We start from the raw sequence: 14,358 nt of genomic DNA on the forward strand, positions 1-14,358 counted from the left end.
TCCCAATGCCCTCAACCTCTCAAAAGCTAGCTACCAACCGACTCTCTTTATAAATCTCATCTCATCTCATCTCATCTAAAAGCACAAGGAAGCATCCCTAAATCATGGTGGGTTAAAGAAGTGGTGATGTTCATTCATGTCCTATGTACGGATGGTCCACAAATTTAATGTAGTGATTCCATTAACAGTGCCACCGCAGCCTTTCTCATATTTCCCTGCAGTCCTGCCCTCAGGTCCTTATGTCTTATCATCGCTTCCCAAGATATTTCCTCCCCTCCCTTCCCACAATATCATAAGTTTAGAGTCCTATAGCTATCCAAGTTCCATTTAAGATGTTTATATAACAGTATATATGCTTAGGAAAAATTTAAAAGCTTCAATGAACAGTTCCATGCAACACAAATTAAGAAGAATCCATAATTATAAATTTTTAATATTTTTAATTAAATTGGTTGAATCTATAGTCTAACTTAATTGATTAACAATTCAATTCTAAATATTAATAAATCTTATAAAATTAAAAATCTATCCGAAACCTAATTTCTTTACTAAATAACACATCCACAGTGGTGGGGCGAATTGGATCCATCAAGTTGAAAGATATTTACGTCTCTGTTTAAATATTTGGGTAAACTATAATATTAGTCATTAAATTATGAGTACGTTTTATTTTGGTCATTTAACTAAAAAATATAATTTGGTCATTAAATTATTCGAAAATTTTTATTTAAATCACTAAACTATTTAAAATTTTTTATTTAAATTATTAGACTGTTAAATTTTTTTAGAAAAATTCTACCAACAAGCTCCAAGCAACGATTGGATGATCGGTACAATGAGTCAGTACCTATCGACGAGTAGAACATACTTTAAATTCAAGTTGATTTGACGATTAGTGTTTGAGATCGGAGAAAAAAGTTATTTGAATTTTGGTTTGCGGATTCGTAACATCTAAAGTTGTTTCATGAAAAAAATAAATTATAGAAGAAAAGGAGAAAAAGAGCTTTTGGTTGGAGTAAACAGTGCGAATAGAGAAAATCATACATATAACATCGATTTTAACAATCCAATCACTTAAATGAAAACCTTTTAATAATTTAATAATCAAATTGTAACTTTTTTTATTGAGTAAGCAATACAAATATTTATTCATAATATAGTGATTAATGATATAATTTACCTTAAATATTTGTAACTTTTTACTATATGACCCAGAATTTGGACAATCTTTAATAATTCAGGGCGGTATAAAATTGAATTAGATAAGAGGAAAAAAAAGATTCATAAAGAGATTAGTCAAAATTTATCATAATAGGTGCTCACGTTACTCAACCATGTAATCATTTGTCTTCTCCTCTCTCAAGTTTCCTTGAACGTCAAAGCCCTATTGATTTCGTACGAGAGTTTGGCAGATTTGGACCCCAAATAGAGAGGGAGGGGAGGGGGTATGAAGTACATTACAGAAAGGTTGTCCTTTTGTTTTTTAGCTAGGTGTGTTTAATTGAGTGGGAAAAAAATGAAGATTCTTAATAATAAAAAATCATTCAAATTGGAGTGATAAAAAGAAAATAAGAAGCAATTCCTCTTACTTTTCAATTCTAACAAGTACACAAATGAAAAAAATATTACATATATTCTTTTATTCTTCTAGAAATATTAAATCTTTTTATCTTTGGACTGGCCATTGCAAAGCCTAAATTCCTCCCTACCATATTATCCATTATGTTTGCATCATATCCCATAGCCAACAGTGCAACACCCTCATCACACTGCTACATGCTGTTCTCACAAGTCATTGGTAATATAGCCCAAATTAATATCCCTAAGATAGCTCTAACAATGTGAAAAGTAGCAAGCAGAAAAACATGTAAGAAATTAAGTTTATTAACTGAATCCCAGCATTTGATGTGTTGTCAGGTGAGATTGGTAATAAAATAAATATAAAAGGGTTGGAATTACATATTAATTGTTTTCTTAAAGTAGTTTGAGGATCAGAAAAATCAAACGGTCAATGGGGTTGTTTAAGGGGTAAGCATATGTCTTAAGACCGACATACAGCCATGTGAATGCATGTGATGAGGGCAAAAACGTTTCTTACACTACTTCCAAATCAACACTACAAACGTTAACAAACAATACACATTATTTAAGGAATTAGAAATTATAAACTATAAAGAGTCCAAAATATAATTAATTGCAGATATATGTGATGCAGTAGTAGTAACAATTAAGGAAGGGATTAAGGGGTGTAACATTACTAAAGGAATAGAGTCTCTTAAGAACAGATGATAATAAACATGGAAATAAACAGGTAATAATAATTAAGCCAATGTAATGCGTATTAACTGGAATAATTTTTAGCTTCTAACAGCTAATAAGGAAGGAATGGCAGCCAGATTGGGAGTTGTGTTTTTGTTATTTGATTCTCTAATGACGGTGGTAGCATCTTTCTTACCAGAGGATGGTTTGGTGAATGCTCTCATGGGGCTTGCAAATGCCCATCCCCAACTCCTGCTCCTCCCATGGATCAGCGCTGCTCCTGTTGCTTTCCCATTCCCGTTATGCTCCTCCGCTGATGACGATAACCAGTATGAAGATGAGGAGGAGGAAGACGATGATGATGTGATTATGAAACCACCGAATATGCCACCGCATTTTACCCTTTCTTTCATTGCTGATGATGATGAGGCGGCGCCGACGGCGGAGGATTTTGGTTTGCCTTCTCTTTGGGATTCAACTCGTCTGAGAGTGCAATCTCCCAACCCGGTTGAGATCCTTTCGAAGAAATCACCGGAGAAACTCCGGCTTCCGCAGCCTACGGACCTGGATCTCGAAACCTTGCGCTCAAATGATGATGCAGCTGAGGCAGTGGCTTCACTGTTGGGGCTGTCATCCTCTTCTACTACCACAATGCCTCCTTTTCTCGACAATGATGAACCCAAGCTTTTCTCCTTTGGTTTTACATTCACGACCGCACTTGAGGATGAAGGTCCCCCCATTGTTGTTGCTGTTGAGACAGTGGCTGCCGGTGGTGCTATAGAAGCAACCTTGTCTGGTTTTTTGGAACTATGGGTCTTGGAAGAAAGATAGAGAAATGACCAAAAACCACTTCTTTTTCTGGGACTGAAGCCTCCACCATTATCTACTTCACCATCCAAGAACCGGCCTCTCCTGGGAGCTGTAGTTGACTTGCTTCTCTTTAAAGCAATATTAGCATGATGGTGGTGGTGGTGGTGGTGGTGATGATGATCTGATGATGCCACCATGATCTTCTTCTTCTTCTTTGCCAAAAGGAAAGGGATCCTGGCCCGCCTTGTATAACATTCTTCATAATGACTGTTATTATTACCATTATCAAGCCTAGTTTTTGTTATGGGACGAACAGACATAGACAGTGAAGAAGCGGAAAAAGTGGCGACACCACCACCACCACCACTAACGCCACCATTTCCGCCACAACTAGTAGCAATGGCACCAGTATCAGATCTAAAAGAAGGCGGGGAAGAAGAAGAAGAAGGTGAAGCACGAATAGGTAAAGGAAAAGAAGAAGAAACCAACTTGCCTAGCTTCTCTTGAAGGCAAAAAGCACAGATCCCACCAGGGTTATTTCTATAAGGATGATTACTGCATTGCATACCATCTCCCATATCTTCTTCAACACCAACACCAACTCTACCTCCTCCTCCACCTTTGATTCCTTCCATTATGTTAAACTAACTGTGAAGGAAAAAATATCTACAAAATCTTTGTTCCTTGTAACTGGTATTGCTCTCTTTTCACATCAAAGATATGGCCTTTATTTTTGCTTTCCCACAAGTCACTCACTTTTTTCCCTGCCAAGAAAAGAGAGAGAAATGGGAAGAGGAAGATGCAAACAAAAGAAGGGAAACAGAGAGTCAGAGTGTGTAATTGAGTGGGGAAAAAAAATATGGCATTGAAGAGGGGGAGGGGGGAGAGAGTCCCCAGGAGCACGTGGAACACTGACTTGCCTACACATTAAACAAAGTGATATTATCATATAAACCATACACAAGCTAAACCCTCACCCCTTTTTTAGCTTTCATCAACCCCCACCCCCCCTGCCACCTTCCCACAGGAATCTACTAACTAAAGCACTCTCTTCTGACTCCTCACCTTAGCTCCTGGGAAGGGTTTTTCCTTTTAACTCCATTGCTTCGCTTTGCCCTTTGCTCTTCTTCTTTTTATCTTTTATATATAATATATATTAGAATTTAGAAGAAGAAAATATGCTTCTGCTTTGTAGATGGATGGATTAGAGTAGATTCCCTCTTTTTCTGCCATTGCATTATGAAATTCGCTTTGTTTTTTATCTCTAAATATATTAATGCTTACTTGGCTTTTTCTTTCCTGATAAAAATATTATTAGTTTATTATAACTTATTTATATATAATACTTGAAAATATAAAAATTATTAGACTCCATAGAAAAGGTTTTTTATAACGAGGATGAGGGCAAAATATAATAGAGGATATTGTATTAATAATAAGATTGTATTTAATTTTTATTTAAAAAAGTAAATTATTTTTGTACAATAGATCAAATAATAAATTAGAATTTTATTAAAATTTTATCTTTTATTATTAAAATACGAATAATCAAACAATTATATGTGATCGTAATGTATATCCCATTTTAACATACAATAACTAGTTTTGATAGTAAAATGAAAAAGTTTCTAACTAAAATGATGTATTTATTTTTCGCTCTAGTGTAAAAGAACTAATTTATCTATTTTTAAATAAAATAATAAAATACTATCTAACTCTTAATACAAATATCTCTATAATATTTTTATCAAGACGAGAGTCACTTAATAAAATTTATATCATCTTATTTTAAATGAGATTTTTATTTTAAGTGCCTAAGGTAGAGTGAGGCATTTGTGATAACCTACCAATTTTAAAGTTACTAATTTATTCATTATAATATTTTAATTTTTTAGTATATGTATTAGAAATACAAACTAAAATCATATATATGTTAATAAGTTATATATAATTATTTTATACATGACCTAAACAATTATATGTATCAAATTCATACATGAAATTATAAATATATAGTTTTATACTATTAAATTTTTTAAAAATCATTAGAAAAAGAAGGTAGTGTTGTGTGGATTAATATAAAGAGATTTTGGTTATAATTAACCAAAAATTTTATTTAGAAAGGTTGAGATAAAATTATAAAATAAGTAAAAATTTGTATTAAAATGTTTAAACTAAATTATTAATAATTTAAAAGATTTAAATTATAATTTTGACATAAGTAGATTGTGAAGGGCCATTTGCTTGTCCCAATTTATTTTGCTTTGTTAATTGGAAAAAATTAAATTAATGGAATGGAGTTAAATAGTGATAGGAGTTAACAATAGGTGGAGAATAAAGAAAAAGATTGTGAGAATTTGGTTGAAGAGGGAAGAGCGACAGCAATGGAAGAAAAGGGCCAGAGTGAGTGACCCCCCACAATGTTGTATCCACCAATACCTCCTTTACCCACTCATTTGTTCAACACATCAACTCTTGTTGCTGCATGCGCCTTCTTATCCCTAAACTATTTACCATTTATTATGATATTTTCACTTCAATTATTTGAAATTGAGTGCTAATCAAAAGGTTAAAACTATTTTTTTTAATTAAAAAAAAAACATGATAATTGTTGGATTGGTGCCCAATATGTTAAAAACATTTGTGGATCCCATGTTCCATTTTTTGCTCAACCTCTAAATTGTACGCTATGATCTTCGATACCTACTTTTCACAAACTTTATGATATAATATGGCACTTTATACTTCAACTATCAATTGTCCTCTTTCTTTTGCATTTTATGGAACTCGTATTTTATTTAAAAGTTAGAAATAAACAAACAAATTGAATGCTACTAATATTTTCTTCCACTTTTACTAATATACATAGAATTTAAGAGTTCTAATTCAATTTTTTCATTTCAAAGCATATAAAATTTAAAAATAATACTTGATGGGATTTGAACACCAAAACATCATAATATTTTAATATTTTTATCATTTCAACTACTTTTATAAATATATATTTTCAATCCTTAATCTACTATACATAACCATGTGTACATATGGATAATTCTAGACTGGCTATTCAACCCAATTTCAACAATTCCATGTCTAAGTTACAATTCCAAACCACCACTGCATTTAGCATTGAATAAAAAAGAAAAAAAAAAGAAAAAGAGGGAAGTTTCAGTGCTTTATAAACCGACAATTGATTTGTATTTTAACAGAATTCAATTTAATACAGTTGGATATTTATTTCTTACTAAATGAAACTCTTGAAGCAGCCATTGGACGAAGAGGCACATGGAGGCACACACTGTTTTTGTCTCATTTGACCCCGTGAAGAGTTGAATATGTAGCAAAGTATAAAAAGGAAAGTGCATATATTATATGTATGCATGCATGTTGGATTTTTGCATTTATCAAAACAAGCAAAAGTCTTTCTCTCTTTGATATTTACGTTTTTGTCATCCTTGTAAAATATTTTCCTAATCTTTTAATGTTTTTATATATGATTGATTTTGATAGCATATATCAAATTTTGAGTAAACCAAAATATATAATTGTTGGTATAATAGTTTATGGAAGTATGCATATTGTTATAAATAGTTGGTAAATTTTACCTAGTGATTTATTCCAATTTATTTAAGCAACAAAGTTACACTAATTTACGTGTTACTCTAAAAGACAACTAGTGTAATGAGAAGATTTATCTACACAAAGCTCTAGAATTCAATAACGCAAAATCACACTTCATCAAGACTTCTTTGGTTGATAATGTGATGACTATTTCAGTTAAGTATTATTTAAAGATAATCATATTTAATAGTGTTATCTTCAAGTGGTTACCATTTGAAGATTATCCGTGATTAATTAACGATATTGACTTATTACTTCTTAAAGATTCTTTTTACATGATGATGTGAAGATAATTCAACAACAATACGGTGATTTAATTTGATGATAATATTACGCCATTTGTTGATAATTGAAACCGTTAAAATTATCAACTAAATAATATTATTATCTTGTTTAAATTTAAAGTTGAAGTTTTGTAAGCCTATAAATAGATTGTTTAGTCATGGGGTTGAAAAAGGAAAAATAGATGGTTCTATCATGGGATTGATACAACTTAGAAGGAGCAAATGAGTTAAATTAGTAAGTAACAATTATATTTGGTTTTTATTTTTTTAACTTCAATAGGAAGAATGAGTTGGGAAGAGTTCATACTAAGTGTACTTGGGTGAGCCTGCAATTATTCGAGGGTTAGGATAGGTTGAGCTTAAATCATTGCTTATACCGTGAGATTTAGTAGTAGAATTCATCTATAGGCAAGGCCCCATGGACGTAGGTTAAGTTTGAATTGCATTAACAACTTCATGTGTTCAAGTTTTCATTCTTTTTATGTTTTCTTATTGGTGTACCACATCTCTTAGCACACCTCACTACCAGTTATGCATTTCCAATTGGTATTAGAGTCACACATTTAAATCATTTGATGAGACCCTATAATTGGTAGTCGAACAATGGGAGGTATAAAGGAAGGCAGTTCGATTATACATCCACCACTATTGGATGGATCTAATTATGTTTGTAGGAAACCATGGATGAAGACTTTCATAAAACCTTTTGATAAGAAAGCATGAAGATTGATTCTAACTAGAACAAAGCCTCCTTACAGTGAAACAAATGTTGTACATATCCCAAAGCTTGAAGCTCTCTAGACCTTTAAAAAACATAAAGTAATGAATTTTAATTCGAAATAATTGTCTGTTATTTCAAAAGGGTTAAATTAACAAGAATTCAAAAGAATTTCAAAATATGTTTTTGCTCGTGAAACGTGGACTATTCTAGAAACCACTCATGAACTCCTAGAGTCAAGCTATCAAAGCTCCAAATGCTTACCACCAGGTTTGAATCTTTATGAATGTCTAATAATAAGACCATATCTGAATTTTATGTTAAACATTGTGGCATAAATAATGAGACTTCTGCTCTTAGTGAGCAATATTTTAAGGTGAAAATAGTTTGAAAGATACTAAGTTTGTTGCCAGAGAAGTCTACAATTTAAGTGACAACCGTTGAAGTGGCTAAAGACATAAGCACTATGCGTGTTAATGAGTCGATAAGAACATTATAGACTTTTGAAATGAATCTGGAAGAATGTTGAAAAGCCAGAGTCAAGCAAATAAGAGCATAGCTTTTAATATGAAAGTTTGAGTTTGGTACATCTATTGGTACAATTGTCTTTATTGAAGAGTAGTGAGAATAGTTGGGTAAAAAGACCTCTTTAGTCCTTCTCAATATGGATATTGAGCAATTTAATATTTTTCAGTTTCAAGAGTGAGCACCTAATGACAATTAATTACAACATTAATGATTTTCGTCAATTTTACATGATTTAATTGGTAAAGTAATAAAATTTGCTCATTTTAAAATGTAACAAAGAGACCAAATGTTATTTTCTTTTGTGCCACCATCACCAATAACAGATGGAAAATCATATGGATCAAATTAAAAGCTATGATAGGGATTGGATTGTTGATGAAGATGACATTAAAACATTCATTACAAAACATTTCTAGAACCTTTTTCTAATAAAAAAACACGATTGAGAATATGATTAAGGATTGTGTTGGTTCTGTTATTACTACAGAGATGAATGAAAAACTAAATCAAGGATCATAAATGAAGAAACCAAGGTAGTCGTGTTTAACCTTGCCATAATGAAGGCTCTTAGGTTGGACAGTTTTTTAGGCTTATTCTACCATATGTTCTTTGAGGAAATTAAAGGCGATGATATTTGTATGGTAAAGGACGTCTTCCACATTGGAAAGCTTCTAAAAAGGATTAGTGCATGATTGAATATTGCATTTTTTGCAAACAAAATGGATACCATTCTGCAAGCTCAAGCAGGTTTCATCCCAAATTGTCAAATTTAAGACAATTTGATTATTGATCATGAGCTTGTTTGGTATTATTAGTAAAAGAAAACAAAGAAGAAACATATGATAATTGTTAAACTTGATCCCAAAAAGCCTTATGGTAAAGTGAATTGGGGGATTTTTAAACTTGGTTTTCTTATAAATGAGATTTAATGATGAATGAGTTGATAAGATCATGGAATTCATTACCACGATGAAATTTGCAATTTTTTTTAAATGAAGACATAAGAGAAACTTTCATACCATCAAAAGGAATAAGAAAAGGTAATCCGTTCTCCCCCTTTCTTTTCGTGATTGTTGTCAATTCCTTCTCATTAACTATTGAAAAGGTTGAAAAGGAAGGATCCTTGTGCTATTTCTAAATTAATTGACATTTTCATAAAGTTCCTCACCTAGTTTTTTGCTAATAACTATCAAATTTTTTCAAAAGCTATGCAATTATGATCAAATTTTAAAAACACTCTTAATGTTCCAAAGAGCAACATAAAATTCAACTAAATTTTCTAAATAAACAAAAATGTTCTTGCCAAATATCAATAAAAGATACAAAAAAAATCTTCAAATAAAAAATCGTTATATCTATTGACATCATTGAAACCTGTTATTTAGGCCTTCCCACCATTTAGGGTAGGTTTAAAAATGGCTATCCATTTTATTGCGAAAAAGTAAGATTTAAAATCTAAAGATACAAGGGCAAATTATTATCCATGATGGGACAAAAAATGCTAATTAAAGTAGTGGATAATGTTATATTAATGTATGCCATGAACTATTTTTAAATCATTGTTTCTTTTGGAAAATAAACTTAATTCTCTTATTAGTTGGTTTTGGTGGGGAAATGAGGGAGCAATAATAAGAAGACTTATTAGATTGCATGGTAAAATTTAACCAAACTTAGGGAAAAAAAGAGGCATGGAATTTAAGGATTTCAATAAATTCAATATAATTTTGCTTGTGAAACATGCAAGACATTATCTAGGTAGTCCAACATCTCTATGTGCTTGAATTCTTAAGGAAAAAAACTTCCATATAGGTTTCATCATTAATTCTTCGACGCCAAAAGTTGCTTCTTGAGATTGGAAGAGTTAATGGGAACGTATTTAATGCCTTAAAAAAGGAATATGATGGAATTTCCGTAATGGACGATACATCTATTTTAGCGATGATAAATGGGTTCCAAAGGTTGAAAATTTTCAAGTATCATAAGATGCCAAGGAATTCCTAGAGACCTTTATGCTTCATGAACAATGACCTTCTCGATATAACGTTCCACCCTTATAATGTATAATCACTTTACATAATTTCCATTGGACCTGAAAGCACTGATGATTGCTTAGTGCTTCACTAGATATGTAATGTATACGAATAAGTCGAGATATGCCTTACTTACCTAGGATGATAAGCATTCAACAAGCTTCTATCCTTTAAGAAAATTTCAAGATAATCAAGTAGTTTGCAAGAATATCTAAAAGCTCAAATGTCTACCAAAATTACAAATGTTCATTTGGAGATGTTGTCGAAATTTCATTGCCTCAAAAGAGAATCTCCTAAAAAGACATAAAGATAGGATGGACAAATGCTATAGATGCAAGAATATGATGGATTAATTGAACACTTGTTTTTCCTTTATCCTTTCGCTAAGCTTGATTAAGGTTGTTCCAAGTTTAGACATAACCCTTTTCCTATAGGAATTTGATTGTGTCATAATCGGTGGATCTGTATTTTGTTAAAATGTTAAACGACCACAACCAAAATGATGATATTAGCCTTATGGCTTTCATATGTCGAGAAATTCAAAAAAGAGAAAAAGAAGAAGTTTTTTAAGGCAATAAAATGGATCCATTTTAGGTTTAGCTTAAAGTAAATGAAAATTTTACATATTCTCTACTCCCCTAAATCACTTTTAAACTTCAAGGATACCTACCCTTCAATGGAACCTTCCCTCTCTAAAAGTGCTCAAGTTAAACTGTGATGTAACTTTCAATAATCACAATAAGGAAATTGGTTTAGCAGTTGTAGGCTTAGATAAAGAGGGTTTGATGATGGATGGTATAAGAAGAGAATTCTAACTACTAGCTCTTTAATCATGTAAGACCAAACGATTTGTATGGAAAGAGATCTTATCCCGAAGAATGAATGGAAACTGTGATTGGTGAATCTAATTACCTAAAACTAATCACAATTTTGAAGAGAGCAATTGCAATTCCATGGGAGGTTGAAGCGATCATCCACTCTATTTGGTAAGGCCTCTCCTTTTGTATGTATGTGTCTTTTACGCGGTTTTGTTGTAATTGTAATGTTATGGCTGATTTGGTGACAAAAGCCACTTTAGGAGTTAAATACTCTTCTAATTTGTTAGGAGATCCACCCTAAGGCCTTGCTTGCCTGTTGTAATTTATTAATTGTCATGGAATGAAATGTTGTTTATTTAGCCAAATAGATAGATAAAAATGATATTATCAATTGACATGATAGAGATATATGTTAGATCGATTTAAAACTTTATATGCATGACAAGTATAATTATTTTTATAAATGCAATAGTTAAGTTATAAAAATATTAATCATTCAAATAGTTATAAAAGTGTATCTAATTTTTTTGGATATTTTTTTTTATATTTGCATTGCCACATGATTGAATTTGAAGTAGACATGTGCATATGTCACAAGGCTAGAACTTTAGTCTGACTAACTGTGCGTTTTAAGCGATTTCTTGGCTTCAAATCCACCTAATTCAGCCTAACTCTTGAACAGTGAAAATTCACAAGGGAAATTCTCTAAGGCACCAAAGTAAAGCAGAAGCAAATTACAAATGAAAAGGTAAAAAGTGAACAAAAAAGCCATAAAAAACTAAGCACATTAAGTGCTTGAGTAAATGCTCTCAATAGTATTCAATTACTATGAATGGGATTATTACAAATGAGGGGAGAGGCCGCTATTTATAGTTGAACTTCTCTAGATCCAATGTTATAGTTTTAATTACATCAATGGCCAAGATTAAAACCTATTGCAGGACGAGAGTCCTAAGGGATTTAAACTTTATTCGATCTTATCCCTTAAGATTTACAACATTGACCATGGTAACTCTAGTTTTACTGGAATATTCCATTAGCCATCTAGTTTTCCATATGTTCCACGAATCATGCTAGCTCAAGTGGGTCAAATGAGCCCTATGGGTCAAATGAGCCCTATTTAATCGGTTGACCTCCATGGGACGTACTGTGTGCAATCGTCACAAGCTTCGATCTACAGTCTGATTTGTCGTAATTCATTATAGCATATTAAACCTCTTTTTATACTTAATGAGCTTGTTAGAGAGAAATTTAGTTATGTTTTTACTTAGTTTTTATCTTTAGTACTAAGGGAATGAAATGAGTAATTTTGGTGTTTTATATGGCCTATTGGGCCAAATTAGGCCTAAAGGTAGACTGACATGTTAGGTGAGTGTGCAGGACATCAATTTAGGGCAAAAGACAGTGGATTGCTCCCGATGTTGCTACAAGGAGCTTGGATGTCGCAACATAGTAGCCAGAATACACGAAGAAGTAAACTGCCAAGGATGTCACGACATAGATTAAGGGTGTTGCAACACTGGCTTGACATGGCCACTTAAAAGAGCAAAGGTGTTTTTGTTCGTACAACACAATTTAATGAAGTTTAGTCAGTCGTTTTAGGTGACTTTTTACCTCCCTTTTATTTTCACTTTCCTTCTTAGTTTTTAGGTTTTTACTTTTAATTTGTTTTATTCTCGGTAGTGTTTTGTTCTTTGGGAGATTCAAATTGTGAATTAATTAGACTTTGCCAATGATTACGCTTCAAGTTTCAATACAATATTCAGGATCTTTCTGCCAATGATTACGCTTCAAGTTTCAATACAATATTCAGGATCTTTCTATCCTCTTTATTTGATTTTGCAATATGTTCATGTTTCAATTTAAATCTATGATGTTTGTTAAATCCATGAGAAACTAAACCCTTAGAAAGATAAACAAGTGGATGTGAGATTAGTTGAAGACTATGTAGGGTTCTTAGTGGATCAGTTGGTTGGGAAAGGAAGAACTTAAAGTCTAGCCTTGACAATCTTGAGAATTCATGTAGGTAGATATGAACCTGAAATCGGTATAATTTATAGTGAAAACCTTACCCTGACTCAGTTTGACCTGTGACATTGAGAGATAAATAGTGCTTGCCAACTAATTAGGTTAGTGGAAGGTTGAGAGGCCCTATTAGGTTAATGACTAGCTGATTGGATAAAACCTGAAATAAGAGTTAACTATGAACACTGAAGTGAGTTAGGCATCTTCCATTAGATATGATAATATTCACAAGTTATTTCTATCGGTAGTTTATATTCTTTATTTAGAATTCTTTTTTATCACCACTTTACGAATCATCGTAATATAATTTGGTTAGAGTACTAGTTAAACTTATTAGCATAGAAATTAGTATTAATCTTGTCAAGCCTGCTTTGGGCATGATCCTCGGAGTACTTCCTGTACTTCATTGTACAAAACTATATTCCAACCTGACTCATATACTTAAGGACACAACTTAAATTCATATCTCTAGTTACAATATTCTCACTCCCGAAGATAGTACTCCGGGAGGCGGTCAAGTTTTTGGTGTCGTTGCTGGGGAAGCTTCGCCATTAGATTATTCTAATTTTTGTGCTTAATAGGATAATTAGAAAATTTCTCAAATTATAGATATGATTTTTAATTTTTATTAATTTATTTAACTTTCTAACTTATTTCTCTTTCTTCGTGGATCTTAGTATGTGACTCGGAGTAGGGGCACACCTGTAGAGCCAGCCACTAATCTAAAAAGAATCATACACAGTAGTCGTCAATAGCAGCAATAATAGCAGATGCAAAATAACCTGCCTGTTGCGGTTGATCTACCATGTGATAATCCGTTTTTTAATGATCCACCCATACAAGACCTGCCACCATCACAACACCTGTTACCAATAGAGCCACCCATGGCTTGTGAAAAAAGGATGCTCAGACACTACGCACTACCAACTTTGAATGCAATACAAGGCAACATCACAAGACCAACAATAACTGCGAACAATTTTGAAATAAAGTCGACAATAATCCAAATGGTTCAGAATAATCTTCAATTCAGAGGGGCGATAACAGATAACCTGAATCAAAATTTAAAACAGTTTATCCAACTTTGTGACACTTTTAAATTTAACGGGATCATTGATGACGCTATTCGTATTCGGTTACTCCCTTTCTCCTTAAACGATAATGCCTTTTCTTGTTTAGATTCGCAGGCACTCGGATCAATTACTACATGGAACGAACTTGTGGAAAAATTTTTGGGCAATTTCTTCCCTATCAGCAAAATTGTC

The 14,358-nt window shown here is 32.4% G+C and overlaps 1 protein-coding gene across 1 annotated transcript; it reads right to left on the reverse strand.

Annotated features, from left to right (window-relative positions):
- Nucleotides 1–2,227: 2,227 nt before the first annotated feature.
- LOC105776641 (hypothetical protein) lies at nt 2,228–4,271 on the reverse strand. Its single transcript, XM_012599428.2, has one exon. The coding sequence runs from the start codon at nt 3,702–3,704 to the stop codon at nt 2,358–2,360; it is 1,347 nt and encodes a 448-aa protein (XP_012454882.1). The 5' UTR covers nt 3,705–4,271; the 3' UTR covers nt 2,228–2,357.
- Between the last annotated feature and the right edge of the window lie 10,087 nt (nt 4,272–14,358).

Source organism: Gossypium raimondii, chromosome 10 (assembly GCF_025698545.1).
Source record: "Gossypium raimondii isolate GPD5lz chromosome 10, ASM2569854v1, whole genome shotgun sequence".
Classification (NCBI taxonomy): Eukaryota; Viridiplantae; Streptophyta; class Magnoliopsida; order Malvales; family Malvaceae; genus Gossypium; species Gossypium raimondii.